Genomic DNA, 22,416 nt, shown 5'->3' on the forward strand with positions numbered 1-22,416 from the left:
GCTACTTGTCAATCAGCTCCTAAACTACTGCTATTTACAGTGCAATGTTGTACAATACGCAGTCACAAATTTCAGTTTGCCTTAAAATGGTACGCAGTGGGGTGATGGTTTCAGGAGATACCAACAAGCAGCTCAGGTATCATGCAACAGAAAGCCAGAACAACAACTGGAGCCAGCCGAAGTGGTATTGTGGCTACTTATAATCACAGTCCTTGTTTTTACTTTTCCATTTATCACCAGTATTTACTTAATTTCACAAAACTCTCATTTGGGAATTTTTATTTCTACCTATAAACACTGGCTGTATATCCTACCATAGTAGGATATGAACTCTCATATGACCTTACCATATGCAAGCTACGGAAATAAGGGTTCCATCGAAATCTTTAAGTGTATACAGCTGGTTAAGAACTCATGGAACGAAAATGATCACTAGGTCATTGTTAAATTGAGAATGTATTACAAATTCAGGAACTCGGGGACTGGTCCCAGTTAGAATCACAAACTGAATCTGAGTCTGTGATGGTAGTGCAAAGAAGAGAAATCTTCTGAAATGAGGTGCCAGCAATGTCAAGACATCAAGGGCAATCATTTCATTCTGTTTAGTACTGATAAAATTTTTAATTTTGCATTCAGTTTTACATGCTTCAGGAGAGGGATGTAATGTTACACAGTCCAGTTAACGAGCAACAAAAAGTAAAAGTGTTTTAGAAATTTGATCCGTTAAGAAAATAAATGGATTTGAGTTTGCTGTTTTCCAAGGGGGAAAACCCTATACTCTGGGTAGAAATGGTAATCACCTTTCAACATCTGAAAAGGTATTCAAAGGTGACAGGAAACTACTACTCTCCAGAGACAAGGAGAAATCAACTTATCTTGCAGAACTTGTAAAACTGCAAGAACAACAGCAAAAAGCATAGTCTGCTTATGTTAAATATTCAGAAAAATCTATGAAGAGTGGTGACACACCACACAGTCAGACTGAATAATCTCTTACAGTGAAGGGTTAACAAATAGGCCTGGCAAACCTCTTTAGAGATGTTCCTAGTATGTTTGATGTCTCAGAGCAGATGTTTGAATTACATGATCTTGGACCTTCCTCCCACTCCTATGAACCAATACTGCTATTATTTCAGTAAAGCTTTTAATTAATTTCTTGAACTACCTGTTCTTCTAAGTCTTTTATATTTACTTTTCTGTGTTGCTCTGTCACTCTATGCAAGCACAGACTGCTTCTCTTCTAGTCTGTAGACAGCTCTGCAACATGATGTCTGGCATGTGAGAAAGGTTACAGGCATTCACTCGTGGCAACCACAAAGTTTCCAAGTCAAGTGACTTAAACCCACCTGAAGACTAGTGCCAAAACATGAGCTTTGCTCTGCTTTTACCAGCTCACAAGACCTGTAATATACTGTCTAAATAACTCCCATCTCAGACTGAAGCCTTTTCTTTTGTTGCATGAACTCCGACAGAGAAAGGAAATGTACTGCTGTCCATTGAAAGAACTGTTTGATCATGAACAGTGAGGCCATGAAATACATACAATAATCTACATTTTCACTCTGATAACATATATTAAGATTGAGTAAGCCCCTTCAAATGCCTTGTAGCAGTTTTAATTAAAATAAAACTAGCAATGGTGTTTTTCATTTTGACTGTCATAATGAGGGATCAGGTTGTGGTTGGTTTTACAGCAGGAATAGTCATCTTAAGGTCAAGTTTCATCACATATCATTTGCCTGAGTGTCTCTCAAACAAAAAGCAGCAAAAATGTGAATTTGATTCCCTTAACTCTTTTCTTCTTATTTTTCACCCCAGAAAAACTATAGAACTTTGGCAAATTGTGACAATAAATTATTAGAGAGTCCTCTGTGAAGTATCAGACAACACAGTACCCACTATAAATCCTGGAAGGCTTTTGCATTTAAACACCTATTTATCATATGCTAGATTTCAAGAAGGAATTTGGCATAACATTTTATCTTTTAAACCTCAAAGGACATTATCATGACAAAAATAATGTATTTCTTTTAAAGTCTTTCTGCGGAGTACTAATAGCACCCTACAATAGCAATATAAGAAACTGTATTTTCCTCTTTTAATCTCAAACTCCTCAAGCTTGGTAACACTGGTGAGAACATTTTCACACTTACTTGCTCTCAGAAAATAACACAACTTAGTTTTATTTCAGCTGAACACTAAACCACTATTTTAACTGAAATTAATTGTCTTTTTGACACACTTTGGTCCTTTGAGGGTGTTTTGGTTTTTTTTCCTGGATATACATTATAAGTGGATTCCAGATCATACTGTCTGTTGTTGCTATATACACACAGAAAGAAAATATCCCTGTGATTAAGCATTGCTGAGACAGAGCAATTTAGGAAGAAATACATAACAAAGGTGCAGTGCTTAAATTTACACTAGGCATTGGAAGCAAAAGACATCCAGGATTCAAATGGCATTACCCCTACTACATGACTGTTCTTTTTTAATGCTTCGGTGTTTGTAGTCACAGAATTGATTAAATCATATTAAAAGACATTCAAAGGTTTATTGTTTTTTTAAAAACATTTTTTTACTTTCTCAGTTTCAATGAAGAACAAAGTTTAAGCTTCAGTACCAGTTTTCAGACTATGAAGCAAAAGAATTTCTGCCTTCGTACCTAAACCATGTCTTTCAACTTGGAATATTTGTACTGCAAAGTCTAGCCCAAGTCCACTGCTTCATTAGCATAGGAAGATTACTTAAATTACTAAAAACCTAAACAGACTCTATGATTTTATGCAAGATGCTTATAATATTTTTAAAGATACAAAAATATTCAAGTTTTAGCTGAACCTGATAGCCAAATCAATATGAGTCTTTGCAAATCATCTTCTTAATCTCTCCCAGTTTCCAAAAGAAATGGGGATAATAACAGCCACTCCCTCAAAAGAGTGGGTATATAAAGACAAATTAAGCATTATAAAATTAATCACATTTGGTACATTAAAATTTCCAGATACCTTTGATGATTTTTGTTTCCTACCTGACGCCACGTGTTCCCACAGTCAGATGTTATGTACATCTCTTCTTTATACTCAACCAGCTGAGACCCCAGGTTACCTGTCACAAAACAGGAGGAAACAAGAGTTGCACCCACATGAGCACTTTAAACTGTTTCCTTTACATTGCTAGCTATCCATAGGTGTGAGCAATAAGTCTTAATTCTAATACTGAAATGCAGATGCCAAACCAACATTTTAGTTTTGTTGCTGCATGCTGAAAAATTATTATAAAAGATCACGTATAAGATATAAGTCTGAAACCGATAAACTCAGAAGCCATACCTTAACCTTAATCACATTCTATAAAATTATTCATCTTGGACTTAAATTGTTGAAATAAAAAATATTTTATCTGTAAGAGTTTATGAAGTGGTAGCAAAATCTAGGATCCGGAGAAATACGTAACACTGAAAAGATGGGTCATGGGGTTTGAAAAAGTGTGTAAATACAAAAGAATCTAAAGTAGAATTATTTGATTTACCTAAATATTGACAAGGAAGCTACTGAATATTTTGACAAAAAGCACTGAGGAGCAGTAGCTAGCATTCAGCATGCTGCAAAGCAAACAGAAGTGTTAAAACAAACTTGTGGAAGATGATCTTGGCAGATACAATCCCAAATACTGTAATCTCCATGTTTTGAAATGTAGTATTTCAAATAACAAACTATTAAACTACTAGGCAGTTTGCAGTGTTCTAGAGGAGAAGCAATCATAGCACAATATTCCTTCTAAATTATGTCCTCCAGGGGATTTTGACTTAAATATATGGTTTACATGTTTTTACAGTAGAAATAAAAGTTAGCAGATCCTCTCAAGCTGAAGAGAAGAGGAAAGAAAACACTTGAGATTACGATAGCAGTATGAAATTTCACTTGTGTTATATAAATAGCTGTTTTTAAACACCAAACCAGATCTGTTTATGCAGAACGTGCTCACTAGTGCTGAAAGGTTCCTGAGAGGAATGACAGCACCCACTGCTCAAAATACATGCTCCGTTTGGACCATCAAGATTGCACGTTCTCCACTGTTTAATGGTATAACTCTACATTATTTAACCCTAAATACAGTCTAGACAGGATTAGGAAATTTATGTTGTATCAGGGAATTTATAGGAGTCAGTTCATTTCTTTCAACTGCCTCTAACATTTCAGAAGATGTCACTGCCCCCTCTTGGGTTTTCATCTTTCCAACCCACTTCACATGCTGTCATTTATCAAATAATTCAGCACAGATTTAGTTGGTCATGTCATTTTGAAAATAAGACCCTATTCCTGTAGGCACTGAGGAGATTTGATAAGGTCAGTACAGTATGGACAAAGGTGATGTGGACTGAACACCTACTTAAGAACCAGGCTTGTATGGATGAAGTAGATGTATGACCTGCAAGACTAGAAATGTGCCAAAACCAGTTTAGCCTTAAAGTGCAGGGATGACCCTCATGACTACTACTGGATGTGACAGCAGTTGTGCCAAGTGAGAAGAAAAGAGAAAGGTAACTGTGGAGTGAACAGCCCCTGTTCTTTCCCTGAAACATCTTCATCTTTGAGAAGCAGCCCACCCCTAAGTCAGCACCGAGGCTGTGGGGTGCTTGCCTGGCAGACATGGGGTCTCACTTTCCCACTGCTCTGCCTGCTGAGTTGGTCGCTGCAGCTGGGGTAGCAAGGGCCATCATATGGCTTCATAAAAGGGTTATCATTTTCACATGTCTAGCTTTAAGAAACAAAGGCTCTAGTGATACCAGCAATCAAAACGAAACCTCGGTGACAGAAATTGGCAGAAAGTTACAACTATACCATCAGAATTAAGGACAAAGGACCATAGGCCTAACAAAAGTTTCAATTTATGTTTAAGAACAGATTCAACTTTAGGTTTTATTCTGTCCAGTAGTCCTTGGAAAATTACATATTTTAGTTACAGTCATGTTGCATTCATTTAGGCAGATAATCCAACATAAGAGAAAAAAACCCAACAACTAAACAAATTAAATTTATATTAATGAAATTAAATGAATATTACCTAATGAGACAGTTCTGAAATGGAAGCATCACACTTGAATTCAGTTATATTTTCTCCCCAAATACAGGTTTATTTAAAACCGTTTGGTTAATGTCCATTTTGAACTTACTATCACTTTGAATCCTAAAAACCCATATGAGCAAAGATCAGGAAAAATTATCTTAACTAGAAGGAGGTATGGATGAGAAATGACCTTCTCAGGATTGAAGGAAGGGAAGTGAGGTTTGATTTGCTGTTTATAAAAAACATATTTCTTTTACAATTCTTACTTTTCTCTGTATAGTTTTCACTGATATATATTTCTGCAAACAGGTATGTTCTCGTGCTTCTGCAATTACTTGCAGATCTCTTTCTTTGGGATAGCTGAGGATAGAAGTATTTATTTGCTTGCTAGAATCTAAAGTATTGCTGTCAGTCCACACCCTTCTTTGCTCAGATACCTTTAATGAATGCATTATTAGTTTTGCTCCAGAACAAAGCTGTTTATTCTACCTCTTTACATCACTTACTGAAATCTACTTACATGAGTAGGTCTTTATTTTGAGAATTACTATGGATCTGAACTTTAAAAAGTGCAGTGGTAAATTGCCTTAGCTAATGGAGAATTAGTCTGTAAACTAAACAGCATCAACTTGTGCTCCATTAGAAAGCCTTTTATATCCAGCTGATATGGTAATGACTGAAAGATATTAGCAACAGCTTTGTAATTGCAGCTCTGCAACAAGACAGGCTTGACTTCTCCTAGTTTTGGTTTTACCTTTATTGCCTTTTCTTGGTAAATGAGCAAAAGGAGTTGGTGGACACAGTTATAATTACAGAGAAATGCTATTCTGTCAAAAAACACAACTGATGACAAACTTGGCATAGAGGCTGGTGTACTGCTTTGGGAAAAAGGACTTCACTGCTCTCTGACCTTTGAAAGTAGTCCATTCACAAGCAAAGGGTGAAAACCTAGAAGTGGTGCACACAGGAATTTCTGATAGCTGACATAATGTTCTGCACATTACAGAACACTGTCATTTCCACTAGTTTCAGATTTTTTAGGAGATGCAATTATATTCCATAATTTTGCAGACTTTATAAAGTCAAGCCTTCAAGAACATAATATAACCTTTTCTGTAAGGGAAGATATAACTTGTCAATTTAATTGCAGTTTGCTACGTGGGTACTGTAGACAACGTCTTGTTGAAAAACAGCATCAGTGGATTCAGAAGGAAAAAGCAGGTGAGACAGGGAGCAGGAAACGTGCATGACCAATGGAGACAGGGAGGCTCCTGCAAAGCACAGCGGGTTATTTGAAGTGGGAAGCAACCTCGCAGCCAAACCTCAGAGGTGACAGGCAGAAGGGAATTTCCATAGGAACACGTGTGACGAGTTTGTTAAACCAATGATATCTTTGAAAGCTGTTAGCCTAAAAAAGTAAAACCAGAATAAAACTAAGTCCTTCAAAGAACTTATCAGACTCACTACAGTTTTATGTGCAAACCTTTCTATTTAACATGTGTCACACAAGAGTTATGAGTTTTCTCTATTTAAAGAGTTATATTGTTTTATCTTTATTTTTTATGATCTAATAAAAAATAACTTCAAAGGTTTGGTGCATTCCGTTCTTCTTGAGATGTAAAATAAAGCACGTGATTTTAGCCTGCAGCTAGATCACAGTCTGTCACATTACTGGATTAAGCCAGCTAACTAAACAAAGCACATGCAATAGCACCCTGTAAACCCCTTTACATCCAATTCACATCAAATGAAATGCAAAAAATCCTGACCTTAATAACATTACAAACAAACAACTGCGAAGTCACGGAACCACTCAAAGTAGAACTGAGACATCCTGAAATTTTCCGTGCCGTATCTGAGAATTATGAACCGTATTTTGGTAAGTGCGGCAGCCAATAACACACATGCACAACTGACATCTCAATCAAATGATACAGAAGGTGAGAAACAGGCAAATTATGCTCAGCCCTGACTGGAAGCCAACACTTCCAGTGTGTAAGTACCATTCCCACCACATCCTGAAACATTTGGACTATACCTCACACCCACAAACATCAGTGTGCTGTTTGTCTGGCGAATCACACCAAAACCTGTGCTCCTTATTACAGCTGTAAATATCTGCAGTAACTCTTCAGGTGTACCATTACAACATGGAAACTTTTCTATCATTTTAGTGGGTCTGTGTTAGATCTCAAAATCCACCTGTGGTAACAAGTAAAGGTAATCTAATACACTGAAGGCAATTCAGGTTCATACTGAAAAAGTTACTGTAGCTGGAATGGGTAATCCGCTGCAGACTCGTCCTGGTTTTGGCTGGGGTTGAGTTAATTTTCCTCATAGCAGCTAGAATGGGGCTACGTTTTGGATTTGTGCTGGAAACAATGTTGATAATACAGAGATGTTTTTGTAATTGCTGAGCAGTGCTTACACAGCATCAAGGCCTTTTCTGCTCCTCACACCACCCCGCCATGGAGTAGGTTGGGCGTGCACAAGAAGTTGGGAGGGGACCCAGACAAGATAGCTGACCCAACTGACCAAAGGGATATTTCTTACCATATGACGTTGTGTTCAGCAATAAACCTAGTGGGGAGGTTGGCAGGCAGAGTGGGGTGGGTGGGTGTGTGGGATTATTAAACTATTCTTACCTCAACCCATGAGTTTCTCACTTTTACCCTTCCAACTCTTTTCCCACGCTGTGGGGGTGGGGGGGGAGCAAGCGAGCAGCTGTGTAGCGCTTAGTGGCCAGCTGGGGTTAAACCATGACAAGGCTATTTTAGCCAGAGCTATAAATATTATCATTTTAACATCACTTTTTGATCTAAAGGGCCTGAAAACTCCTCCGACATGACACAGACTGTTTTGCCATCTAGTTTCAAGAAGTTTTGTTTGTAATACAGAAGTTTCTCAAGTTTGTCTTATTTTATATTCTTTTTGTAGATAAATGATAGGAACAGGAAAGAAGACCCTTCAATTACTGTTTGCTTTAACTTTGCTTTCTACATTTCTCATCCAATTTAAATATATTGTTGTTAAAGGCATTGTTAGATGTTCATACTTTGTCCCTAATAAAGGGATGGCATTGTTGCAAACACCACATATACATCAAATAAGAGAAGACTGTCCTGCAGCCAAGGCCAGCTGGCATGACCTGACCATGTTCACACCACATAGTGCTCAGCCCTGGCTCTCCCCAGGTGGTGTGCCATGGCCAAAAGATGTATTTTTGTGAGGTTCCCTCTTCCCCACTCAGTTCAAATTACCTGAAATAACATGAGAGATATGTTATAGGCCATGAAAATTTTGTTTTCATGTGATGAAACTAAGGATGTGTGTGGCATGCCCCTAGTCATGAGGGGATGTGTCTGAGGGCAGAAGGCCAAGGTATGCTAGTTTTCTTGAGCTGTGTAGGTTAGGAGAGGTAAACCTTGATGCTGTCTTGACCTTATTGTCTTGCACTTATCAGAAACAGTCTCATGTGTGTGCCTTCTCCCAAAACATGGCCTGGGGGACCATATACATGTGAATTGTTCTTAAACACTTCCCCAAAAGCTTTTGTCACCAACAGAGCTAGGGTACTGTGCTAGATGGACTCTTGGCCTGATTCTGTATGACTTTCCTGCTGTTAAGTTCTGGCACCTTGTTTCTTCAATTTAGGAAACATTTTATTCTGCATTTTGGATTTTTTGATTCAGCACAGTCATTTTTCATTCCTGTTACTTGCATTCTTATAAACTTTTTCAGACTGTGCTTTGGGATAGAGGAAATGCTCTTTTGTTTTTTTAATTGTCCTGAGTAAAGGGTAATTTTAAAGTAACTGGGTAAAATCAGACATTCCATCCTGTGGGGATGGAAGTCCCTAAAACTAGAATACAGGGGTACTAACTACCATGCAAGATCGTTCTTCAAGCTATTTGTAACTTCACACACGCCAGTTTAGTAGTTGGTAGCACAAGGATGTGAAAGAAAGCAATGTATTTTAGTGATGACTGATGGCCAACCAAGCTCTATGGAAAGGTGCTATAGCTGTGAAAAACACATACAGATCTCAAGAGAGTAATTAAAAGTTTGTCTTTGCTCAGGTATTTTGGCAGGTTCCTCCTGGGTCACATAAATATGGGAGATTACTTTCATTACAATTTACTATTAATTTACATGGTTTAAGTGCATTTTTCACTGCATTTACCCATATTTTTATATGTGATTTTAGACATGCTTACCGTGAGAAGAAATAATCCCCATATGCAACACTTTGATAATCTTTCCAATATGGAAAATCTTTTCCAGCTACTTAAATTTAGCATACAGCCAGACACCTACTCCAAAAAGAGATGTGCCTTGCCTAGATTACTGGTAATTAATACAGTCGTAATATCCCTTCAGTCAATGCACAATAAACTGAAATTTCATGGTATGTAAACTTGTAGTCACAGCGTAGAACAAACATACTACCAATTTGTGTTTAAATGTCCCAGATAGACATTTTTGGCCTGGCAGTCTGAAGAAGTGTTCAGCTGAGGGCTGAGGGAGCAATTCACACCATCAGAATGGGGGAACATGTTGACATGACAAAAATCCAAGGGAACTGCGGGATCTTCACTCCAAAATGCACTGGGAAATGCTCAATAATCTCCCTGTTCCCTCATCCTTTTTATAGTGACATCCTAGTATGCTACTTGTGTGAAAAATGACAGAAATTTATCACAATGTATGCAATGTATTTGGGCCTGACATGACAAAGAGTAAACGGAACTTTTCCAGCACTTCCTCAGTTCCTGTGAATGTGCAGAATCTACTGCTTGCTTGATTTGCCATCTGGATTGGAAGCTAAGCAGACAATTACTGTAAACTAGCACCTGAAAAATCTACACTGCTCTAAACATTTTTCATAGAAAACTCCTTTGCAATTTTATAGTAAAAATTTACACATCAATTGACACACATTTCATAGCTGATGCTGTGAGAAATAGAAGCTGTTGCCAAGATTAAAATGCATGAAAATCAAATGTAAATGCAAAATCCTATTACATTTCTTAAAGAGAGCAAAGCAGTTATTTAAAAGAACACTTTAATATGCAGCTATAAAATGTAGTATTCTGTCTGTACAATTTATATATACACATAAGCCAAAAATATGCATTCCTCAGAACTATTTATGCAACTTTAATAGAGTAGAATTTTTATTTGTAAATATGAGTTTAAAAAGATGCAATTTTAACATCCTATTATTGCATTTTTCCCAAATGCTCTAACCATTAATGCTGTTCAGCATTTAATTATCTGTTAAATTAAAACAATATTCAGTAGTCTCCGTGCTCTTGATATTCAAGCACAGTATCAAAACTATCCTTAAATCACAGGTTAGGTTTTCCATTACCACAAGCTTCCTATAAAGTAGACAAACTCCATGTTAAAGGGATTTTTAATTTTTTTTTTCTTTTTTGATTGATAGTCACACTGCTCTTATTGAGAGGATGAACTTCATGGAGCTTACGGTTATAAACTGTTTTCTAATTTCTAGTTCTTATCCACTTGTTTACATCACTTGTTTCTACTCCATGGTTACACTTTCATGAAAAAAAATCAGATTCTTTATTGTCCTTTATTTTTCTCAGCTAATGAGGTTTCTCTTGTAAATATTCTCTATTTCCATCAACTGCCAAGTAGTCCTTCTCAGCACCTGCTCACTGGTCCTGAAAATTGATGATCAAAATTGTACACATTTTTATTAATAAGGTCACTGTACAGTATTTTGCCAGAGTATTAATATTTCACTCTCTCCACTGGCAATTATTTACCCACTTCACCCTCAGAATACATTTCCCTTTTTCACAGCAAAAGGCACTGATGTTTCCTAGACACACTGTGATGAACTGACATTCCACAGATCTTTATCATCTTCAGTCATTTCCAGAAGATGTGCTCTACCTAAACCTAACACTAGAACTCCAATAGTGCGTGATGCAGCCCAAATAATCTGATTTCTCTATGGGCTAAGAACCTAGTACTTCTGTTGATTTGCATAGGATTATCAGTTTCAAGAATCAGGCCAGAAGAAATTCAAGCTCATTGTATGTAAATTATTTCTGATAGGAAGTGTAAGTTTACAAGGATATCAGGTTTGCCAGATAGGACTGAACATGAGCACTGAATCCAGTAATGTAAATGCAAGTCAAAATCAAAGTTGATTCAGGTTGTCTGTTAGCAAGGGGATGCAGTTGCTCTTTAAGATTTTTAAGACTCCAAAATAAGTCCTTTGGCTCTGTTTGCAACTACATGACCTTCTACCTGAGAAAGAACATACTGCACTACTCTCGGGCAAATTTTTCCCAGTTCCATAGCATCCCTCCCAGGTTTTTAGCCAGCTGCTATGAGGGAGGGTGCCTCTCTACCATTTCCATTACATTACAGGTTTCTCCACAATCAAGTCAAATTTAACATCAGTCCAGTTCTTAATGATATCTGGACGTCATCGCTCTCATATTCAAATTGAGGAAAGCTGTTGATGAATTTACCTACCGCTACAGTAAAAAAAGGTCACAGTGACAAAATATTGCCTGATTCTAGGAAAGAATTAAGGGCAAAATACCCTTCTCCAACCTGCCATCCCTGATAACCTCTCAGAAAATAGTGCACTTAAACTCCACAAAACCGAACCAAATGAAAACAACCCAATATCTCAAAGAATATCAGTTCACCACATCAGATTATAATGCAAGGACAGAGAAAAATGCAATAGAAGTAATGGACTAATTAATTAAACCTCACTGCTTAATTTGCTACTAGAAGGCATTCCAGGTACAGTACGGTGAGGCTAAAATTAAGAACCTATATTAAAATGTAGGAAGAAGATCCCTGAAATGGATCATTGGAATTCATAAAATGTGAATTAAACACCTAACAGAAATGTATCTACAAGGGCACTGCATAAATTCTTAGTCTCATCAGCATCAATAAAAAGAGTAGCATTTTACCAGTTAGGCCTGCCTCCAGTAAAACACATTAAACTCATTTACACTAGGGGAAACTTCAGACCTTCAGTTATATTGACATAATGGCAGCTGTCAGTCTCTTTCAGCACCAAATATGCTCATCTTGATATTCTCAGAAAATTTTCAGTTTAGCAAGCCGTTTATATGGGACTAGTGTAAGCTAGAGCAGAAAGCACTACTGGTTACAAACAGATATACTTTTAGGAAAAGAGAAGCAGTTACATGTGTGTATTTCACCTAAACATAATCCATAACATAAGAATAAAAGAATGCAATTTAAAAAAACCTTGGAACAGTTAACATTTCAATAATTTTGAAACAAAGAAACTGAAAATTAAATGAAGTTAATAGATGAATCACAAGGATACAAAGTAAAACAGAGTTATGAGAATATTTTTCTGGATGAGTAGTCAACAATACAATGGAATTCCTTTTATTAAATGCCACTTCACAGTACCATGGCTCCATGTGTATGTTATAATGGAGAAGTCACAACCAGCATTGATCCCATCACAGAGACGCCTTTGCCTTTTTCACTTCATCTCTCTTTAGGCAAAAAGGGAACTAATAAAAACTTCAAGACAATTATCTGTATCTTAGCATAAAGAACAAAGGCTTGGCCACTGTTTATATCACTTTATTGGATTTGCTGGGCTACTCATGATGCTGGAGGCCCTACACCTCACTTCTAGAGAAAAAGAGTGCAGGACAAGTCCTTCACACCACACTGATGGGGAAGGAGATACTACACAGCACAAGGAAGCATAATGTATCCTGTTATGTATCTATCCTAGAAGACACAACTCTGGGACTTTAATTTGTTATTAAATTGTATGATCAAGAGATCCCATGAAGGCTTATCCTGCAGGGAAAGCCTTATATTGGCAATGTTTCTAGCATGGTATTGTTATAAACCAGAATACTAGATCTACAAAGAACTGCTGCCACATTTCAGACCTCAAAAAATAATTTTATGCATTTACCTGCCCCCATTATGAGCCCTGGTGCAGTGTCCTTCGTATGGACTGTTCCTGACACATAGGGATTGTCTGCCCAGCGGAGATGGAGGTGAAGGTAGCAATCAGGCTTGTGGGGGAAGAAGACAACAGGTTTAAAAAAAAACCAAGTGGTAACAGTTATGGTCCTACAATAATGGAAGCACAGTCAGAGAGCAGCTTCAGCAATGTATGTCTTCGTAGAGAAAGAGAATGGCTGTTCCCCATGGAGCAAAAGTCCAGTCTGAAATATCCAGTTAATATTAGCCATCTAACTAACAAGAATCACTGGTGATGTCTGTGTAGTCTGCCACTGTCTCAGCAAAAAGATATCCAAACTCAAAAAAGTCAGGATGAAATGATTGTACAAAAAACCCTTCTGACAAAACAGTTGCTTAAAAATTATAACTAACAACAACAAGTATTGCATGGTTTTAGGTCCCAGGTAACTGGTAAAATGATGATTAAAAACAACTGTTTGTACTGAAATTTATTTTTGAGAAAAAAAAAGTGCTATGAAAAATAGCATAATGACTTTTGGACACATCCCCCATCTCTCCTTGTTAAACAACTCCCTGCTGCTTGCTTTTTGTGCACCGTCACTCAGAGGTCACATTGCTCACAGCAATCTGACCATGAACTTTACCAGGAGCGGGCTGCCAGCACCATCTGGGAGCTGCTGCCACGGTGATGCCTCCGCTCCCCTCAGAAAGCTCTGGATCAGGCCCTGCAGGCTTGAACCACGTAGCAGAGTCTTGAACTCTTCAAAAGGGAGCCAGCAGCTCCAGCCCTCCACTTCTGGAGAGGAACCAAAGCTCTGTCAGTGGCAGGACTAAAAGCATTTACTTCACCCAGCAATGCAGAACTCGAAGTCCCAAGGAACAGAGAGTCAGTGAGAAAAACACAAGGTTTTCAGTACAGGTTCGCAAATAACAAAATATTATGGGTAGCTGGGACATCTACACAAACTGACATATCATCTTAGAAAAGGATTTTTTTGATGCAGTTAACTGTGGCATTTATTTCCAAGCAACTGTCAAGAGTTCCCTTTAACAGGGAACCAAGGGTTACCTTAGTTTAAGATGAAACAAAAATACGAAGATGGAAAGAGAAAAGGTATTGATGAGCTCTATTTGACTGATGATGTGCCCCTTATATCCAGACACAAATGACTGTTGTCATGATTATTCTGAACTGGGTTGTGTGGGTGACACACAAGAAAAAATGTCCTCTTTGTGTCAAAGTGATCTAAAATATGAAATGCAGTGCAACAGAGTCCAGACTAGTCACTCTACAGGATGACTGGATTACCAGCTTGTGAAACCACTACTCATGCGATGCAAATAGATTTGCCTACTAGTTTGGCTGGTAAACTCAGTACAAAGCTCTATGGGGCTGTTGGAACCACTGTAAATCCTACCATACAAATAATTCTCGTGCACTTTAGAAAAAGATAGGCTAAAAAGAGCCACTTACAGGTTTGCAGTTTGTTGGTTTGCCATTCATATCAATGTCTGGAGGGTTTAGAAAATCCCAGTCACGGCCTTTGTTGTAGGTTATCAGAGTTGTAACTTTCCCATCAATTTTCTGGTTGGCCAAAAAGACTCCTTTTACACCTCTGACCTGAAGCATACAGGAGAGAGGGTTAATGACCAGCACTTACACATTTTTTTCAACAAGGATTATCCCTGATTAACTGCTCTTTTGTGGCTCAGAACTGTGTACCCTCAGGTACTTTCTCCACTAGGAAAGTGAATGATACCTTAAAAAAAAAAATAAGGCAAAAGGATAAGAGGAAAGCGAGAAAGGGGAGGACAATTACTAACTGATTTGTATTTCTAAATGTATTTAAAAAGGATATACAGTTCTCTCAGTGTCAGAAAGCTAATCAAATTACATGTAGTTTATACAGCAAAATACAAAAATTACAATAGCATGGTATTACTGCATATTACTGTTAAAATTACAGCTCTGCATTTTTTTTTTTAAAACATGGACATCTCTAAAATGTTATTCTACAAATGATGTAAGCAATTTATAACAGCAACCTGACTTTTACACAGAAGTCATGTGACCCACATATAAATAGCACACAAATAGGTTACAGTAACAAAATACAGTATAATATCCTTTAAAATAACACTGAATTAGGCAGCACAATTGCCTTTTGTAGGAAATAAATGCAGACAGATCATCCAGGGAAGAAACAGTGAGGGCTGAATCAACCTCTCAAGCATCTGAAATGCTTCCACACCCAGTCCACCTCCACACATTTAGCCTCCCTTCACCTGTTAAACCTCTGGGGGGGGTGGGGGGGGGGGGTGGGGGGGGCGGAATGTTTACAGGCTCTCTCTTCTCTTGGGCAAACTTAGTTATTTTATTTCAAAACAATCCGTATTAGAACATGATTACAACTCAGATTGTCAAAGTTAATGAGTATAATTTTTAGAAGCAACCTGACAGTAATCACACGTTAATATGTTTAGTTCTGTTAATATTTCACCCAATGGCATGAGATAAAAATCTTGTATTATACTTGAAGGCTTCCTTAAGAGTGCTATAGTTTTCCTTGAGATTATTTATGAGGGTCCTTGAATTTCTGAAAAATTCTTGACAATGTATATCAACTCATACACCATTTTTACCATAGGACAGCTCTCTAATCTACCTTCCAGATTCAACTGTGATGCAAGCCACCCAAATTCTTCTCTATTTTCTGCTCCTTAACTCAGTTCCCTAATCTAAAATTGGGAGATTAGTATCTTTATACCAAGAAGGGAAAAGCTCCACACTAATAATAAGGTGCTATGGAAAAGAAAACATTTCAACATTGTGGAGTGTTCAGTTACTCTGATGAACAGTCCAGTAGCTACCCAAAGCCAGATGAACACAAAGAAATTCAAAATTACCTTTCCTTTGATTTTCTTTGGACTTTTGGATTAGTTCTCAGAGCACCTATTTTCCAAAACAGTTCAGGGGTTAGTTGTTCCCCAGTATTCTTAGAAAAGCACTTTGTACCTTATAAACCTATTTTCTAAACAGGTTTTCTGCTATGACTATGTATTCTGTGACACATTAATTGCCGCATTGTTACATTACTGATTTTACAGCTAAATATTCTATACTAGTAGGTAGCAAGAAGCACAGTTCAGATGGCCCTACAGTATTTATTAGCAGCAGTTACTGAAATACAAAAATATTACTATATAATAAAAGTTTGTGATTAGCATTTAAATAAATACAATTTGTTGTTTGGAAAAAAAGCATGAAGAATGCGTACTGCAACTTGTGTAGCTCTTATCTATATGAGGAGTCACAGCAAGATCCAATCTAGAAGTATTACATTAGTATGCCCATTTTGCAAACATGTCTATGTCAAATTTGTGAGTGGTTCACACTGGCAGAACTTGATACAATTTCAAGAATATACTCCTTTTGTATAGTCACAAATTTCAAGGGCGTGTTCCTTTTGGACAGTCACTTAATACTTTACCTTTCATTTTCTTTCCTTCTTTGAACAATTATTTGGGAATTATTCCCCTTTCACACATGCAACGTGAAAAGAAATATGGTACCAAAAAAAGATAAAGTATATAAAAGAAAATGAATGTAGATAGTAGAAACCTATAAAAGATTTTATAGCAAATGTACAAGTGAAAGATGAAGTGAGGCTAGCAGATGATAATGACAGTGCAAATTTTAAGGAGAATTACATGTTGGTGGAAAGGGAAATTGTCAATCATTTAGGACTGTCTCTTCCCAAGATGGGATGCTTGCATTAAAATGCCCAGAGAGAAAACCTAGACTAGACCAAAAAAATCCCATCCTCAAGGACTGCAATATGTGTTACATTTCTAAAAAGGTAGAGTTTAGACAGTAATCATTGGTAATGATAGACCTTTTTGTTGTACTACAGACATTTGGAAAGAAAAAGCTAAACAAAGATGGAGGAGATAAGGAGGAAAAAACTACCATTGTTTTCCCCCACCAAGAAGAGTCATTTAACAGCTCTGTAAGTGCATGACTACAAACCTTTTCCAAAGAAGTCTGGTGCACGTATAAAGATATTTTATTTTTAAAACTGATACCAGTCAGATTAGAGTGTAACAGTGGCCAAACTGTGTCAGACCAAAGGTCCATTAGTTTAATGTCTTGATAATGGCCAGTCCTATGTCCTACACAAAAGAACAGAACCAGAGCAAATGTACACCTTATTACATTCAAATATTGTCATCAACAGGAACAGAATTGAGAACAGTTTGTGCTACTCTTCCAAAACACTATATTCTTCAGTCTTTTATTTTGCCAAGTGCACTCATGTTAAAATCCAAGATAGATTTGTTTACAGGAGAGTTTGTCTCATAGCAAATGCTACTGGCACAAGACACCTACTGAAAGCAAGTGGATTTGCTGTCCAATATCTAATTTTGTTGATTCTTTGCTTGTCAGAGCTGACACAACCTAGCACAAGGCTCACAGGATTACTATTTAAGACCCTACTGGCTAAAAGATGTTCTGCTCTAAGTCAGGAAGTGTATCAGAGTCACCTAAAAGAAAAAAGCTGTATGTAGGCAGCTGCATAACTTCTTACTTCAGTAATAAATTGTGCTGCCAACTTCACTTTCCAATATCTTAAAAAAAAAAAAAAAACAACAAAAAACAACCCTCAGCCAATTCTGGTTTTGTACATCCATGGAACCCCATACCTAGAATCTAGTTCTTAAAGCACACAGCACGTTAGCAGGGCAAGAGGGAAAAATGTAAGTAGTAAAAATAGATACTAGTAAAGATAGTAGTAAAAATAACTGTGAAAATATATCAATGTAAAATTAATTATACTCATAATCAAAATTAAAACTCTACACAGACTACACACCTTGGAAGAGATAAAGACCTACCTCCAGAATATCTATCAGGACATTCTCTTCTGGCTGCTTTGTGCTCCGGACATTCTCCAGCAGGATAGAGTAGTAAACACCTTGCGGGTCAGACTGGTAGAGATTATACGTGTCTGTCTGGTACCATTCCTGAACAGCCACAAACACCTGGTTTTCATCTGTACTGATTATCTGTAAATCCTGTAGAAAAATAAGGTACAAATTGACTAATTTTTCCATCGTTTCTATTTTACAAACAAGTTGGCCCGGACAGTTTAATACCACAGGCAGGGCTGGGGCGGGGGGGAAGAAATGTATCTGAAAGTTCAGTAACAGTAATCTCTCAACATAATACTGATGCAACATGCTGCATCCCACCACTCTGAGGTGGTCAGTCACTGCCTTTTGGCTACAGGTTATTAGAGTGCAAATAGCTTAGTGGAGACCAAAATCATGAAAGTGCAACAGCTGTGATCTGCTTTTACTCTTATGGGGAATGACTTCTTGAAAAGAAGTAAAAAAAAAAAAAAAAGGAAAGGAAAAAAAGAAGTAAATTATTTTCCAAAATCTGGATGACAGTCAATGAAAGATTGAAACAATATAAACAAAGCTAATCTAAAAAATAATCCTCAGATACCTAGAGAATTAAGAAATATTTTGTCCAGGGTAAAGCATAGCATAGCACAAAGAGGATCAGATGTAATTTACAGCAGTTACACACAGAAGTAGTACATATCATGCACACAGTTCATGTATATTATATACATAACACTAATTTATCTATCTATGTAGACAGATCTGCTTAAATATTCAACAGTAACAACATGGGAGTCAACATTCTGCATTTATTTCTCAAGAATTTCAGGCTTGGATATTGCAAGAGCTTGCTTTCAGTTTTCCCAGCTTCTTCACTCCAAACTTCTCAGACAAACAATGCACAGCTGGGGAAAATAATTTAACACTAATATTAAACAGAAGAAATAAATCAGGAACTAGCAACACTGAACTAAGCTTAGCAAACAGAAAAAAGGACATGAGTTGGCAATAGGATATGGCAGCATAAAGGCAGATGTTGGGACTACACGTGAAATGACATCTAGTTACGGAGACTGAAAGCTTGTAAACTCTTTATGACCTTGGTACTTAACTGGAATACTGTATCCAGTTCTGGTCACCTTATTACTGTAAAAATAACTAAGGCAATGGAGTGAATATTAAATAAAGCTACCAAAATGTAAAAAGAATATGAATTGGGGGCAAATTGGCTTTAAAAAAAAATTTAAAAAAATAAATCAGGAAATCAACTTTGTAGAACTCTAAGAGAGAAAGAAAACAAATTTTGTAAGAATCCAGTTAAGACTGAAGAAAATGTGAGTAACAGAGCAATACTGAATACTTGGTAAAGCATGGCAGTCATGCTTTAGGCAACATGTATGATGTGATTGAGGCACTTAGATTAAAAAAGACATGAATAGAAATAATACAAGAGAAAGACTTTTATTATGAACAAATATGTTTATTAAATAACTAATCATTTAGTTAAAGTATTTTTACATATATGACACATCTCAATACAAAAGAGCCTAAGTGAAGTTTCTTGTCAATGACAGCTCAATGCTGTTTTCAAAGACTTTCATGTTGAACTATGTACTAAAGTAGATTTTTGTTTAGCATCGCATGAATAGTTCTCTTTTTCCTTATACTCACAAATTACTCAGAAGCAGGGAGTCTGGCAGAAATACCAGCAAAACACAGCAACTGATCCCAACAGGTTCTTTAAAAAGCCTTTGAAATGTACAGAATGCTTCATCTCCTGCCTTAAACCATGGCAATGCGAGGCTGGGTAGCCCACATTACACCACATCTAATACTGAATTCACCTCTTCTTTTGCAGTGTGAGAAAAGCTCCCCTGATTATCCGATAAGTAAGGATGGAAGTGAAGCAGAAAGTCAAAAGAGGGAATAAAGAAACAGTTCTCTATTTTATGTGAAAACCTCTAGAAAACCCTTACTCTCCTGTGATGCCAGGAACTTTCAGTAAAATTATCACCTATATTTATATATAATTATATGTTATGCAAATATAACATATAAAATAATTTATTATATATACTAGATGATATATAATACCAATATGTATTTGTAAAAAATATAATAAAACATTTATACAGTGCCATAAACAAATGCAAATCTCCAGTGAATGTAGGTAAGGTGCTCTCCTTGCCCCAAGCGCTGCTGGGGTGGCAGTGGTTGCACGGGTGGCCCATGTGGCAGGGGTGAGAGCTGGGAGGATGGGCACAGCTGCGGTTCTTGGATCTCAGGGTGGGGTAGGAGCTGCTGGGTCAGCAGAAGCAACACACAAAGAGCCAAAATGTGTGGTGTAGAAATACAGGAAAATTAATTTGGGGCAGATTGGAGGGATCAGGTGAAAGAGAGAGGGACTGGACTGCAGAAATTTACTGAAGCAGATGAGAGTTTACTTTTATCTTGGCAGCAACTGTTACGAAGAAAGAGGTTTGTACACTCAGACTGCTAGATGCCAATTATTTTCTGAGGCAAGAACTTAACAGATTCTGGTTTTAGCTGCCTTGGACTTTGTTCCTTCCGTTCAGAATTTACACTTTCAGATTTCCAGTTCAGTGTTACTGCTATTTTCCTTTCACAGTGATTTCTTTTCCCTCAAGAAGCAAATCAGTCCTTCAGTTCTACTACCTTGCATTAATCCTGCACAACATTTTCTGTCTAGTCATGATATAATCCTCCAGGAAAATTAATTGACAAAGTAAGGAAAACTGCAAATTTCATGCCCGAATCTTAAATTTATCTTAAAAAAAATCCCGGATGACACAGACTGCTGGAAATCTAACTAAAACAAAGCTAAACTGTCATGTCAGTCTTACACTATTCCTATCCTGGAAAGGTGAATTTAAAAAGAGGAAAAAGAAATTGATTGACAAACACAGAGGCTGTGTCTTCAGTGTGCTAAGTCTAACCCTTCACCCCAGCTACCCACTGTTCAACAGATGATAGCACATAAAGATGGGATGTCAGCAAATATTGCTAGTCAGAACTTACTGTCACTGAAGAGTTAGCTAGTAAGGACATCTGAGAAAGAAGAAATATCTTGATGAAGGGAATGCAAGTTATTATTGCTTTATTTAATTCATGGCCACAGATACTAGTTTAGGCTGTAATCTCGGCAGATCCTATAAGGAAAGCATTTATTCTTTGATGATTTCATGCCTGAACTACTGCAATTGCCTTCTTGCTGGACCTCCTGCTTTCCCCCTCTGCATTTTGCAGGCTACTCAAAGTCCTGCTGATCATCTAATTTTTCTGTAATTATGCTATTCACACATGATTTCTTCAAATTAATTTATAAAGATCATCTTTACTGATGTTAGAGATCTTCAGGATTTGGAACATTCCTTATTGTCACTAATCAGATTTTTGTTTATCTCCAGGCTGGTTTTTCTGTATACGTTCCATATTTGAGCTCTTGTGCTTTCCTTTCATTTCCATGCTCAAATGATAGAGTCTGTGTACTTTCAGGTGTCCCAAGACAGAATCTTCTCCCAGATTTGGCACAGAAACCATGTCATTTCCTTTATGGCATGCCCATTCCTCCATGGACATCCTTTCTCTCATCTTTACTACTTTACTTTTGCTCTGTACAGTATGACATGTCTGCTTTGTTCCATGTCTTGCTGATCCAAGCACCCATGCTCACCATTCTCACTTCTCTCTCTTTTTTTTTTTTTTTTTTCCCAAAGCTCACCAATGGTAATTTGTATCAGTGATGGAATGTGATTCCCAAGTACCAGTGTTCTCCATTTACTTTATCTCATCATCTCAGGTTGTAAGTTTCTACAGTTCTGAGATGCTACTAGCTGTATTGTCCAAAACTCCATGAGATCTCTGTGTTCTGTTTGCTAAGGTACTTCCTGTGCACCATATTCTATGAACTTCTTTGTCACAATGTTTCCTTCGTTTTCCTCTCTTTACTGGGTAATGTTATACCTCACTAAGCATAGATGTCTAAGTTAATCACTAAAAATCTGTGGAACAACTCATAGATCCAAGACAATGGACCAACCCAGGGCCATAGATAGGTCTACCTACAGGTACAATCAAAGTAGCCTGAAAGTGCTGTAAAATCCACTATGTAATCAAGTCCACAGAGTCGTTTTCCCATGGGTGGATGAAAGTAGACAGAAACTAGCCTTCAAATGATGTAAACAGTCACCTCAAGGGAAATGGAAGAAACTGTCTTCTAAGTCTACTTGGAGTTAAATACTGGGTATAAATCACAGCTAAGGAGATTCAGGTTAGACATCAGAATATCCTTCTATAGTAGGGCCTGGTCATACACACTGAGGATATATGCTTAGGGAGGTAAAGTAATCTTCATCCCTGGGTGCTGTTAAGAGTAGATTAGACAAATATCTGTCTAGGCAGATGACCATACTTTGGAAAAGGACCTCT

The 22,416-nt window shown here is 37.3% G+C and overlaps 1 protein-coding gene across 1 annotated transcript in view; it reads right to left on the reverse strand.

The window, feature by feature from the left end:
• The window catches only part of SORCS2 (sortilin related VPS10 domain containing receptor 2), a 573,028-nt gene that overhangs the window by 53,228 nt on the left and 497,384 nt on the right, over positions 1–22,416 (reverse strand). The window contains exons 9-12 of the mRNA XM_074865689.1: positions 17,953–18,132; positions 14,531–14,677; positions 13,043–13,145; positions 3,032–3,108 (exon numbers count right to left, since the gene is read on the reverse strand). Coding sequence (XP_074721790.1) covers positions 3,032–3,108; positions 13,043–13,145; positions 14,531–14,677; positions 17,953–18,132 — 507 coding nt within the window. The remainder of the gene's footprint in view (positions 1–3,031; positions 3,109–13,042; positions 13,146–14,530; positions 14,678–17,952; positions 18,133–22,416) is intronic.

This window comes from Strix uralensis, chromosome 4 (assembly GCF_047716275.1).
Source record: "Strix uralensis isolate ZFMK-TIS-50842 chromosome 4, bStrUra1, whole genome shotgun sequence".
Taxonomy (NCBI): Eukaryota; Metazoa; Chordata; class Aves; order Strigiformes; family Strigidae; genus Strix; species Strix uralensis.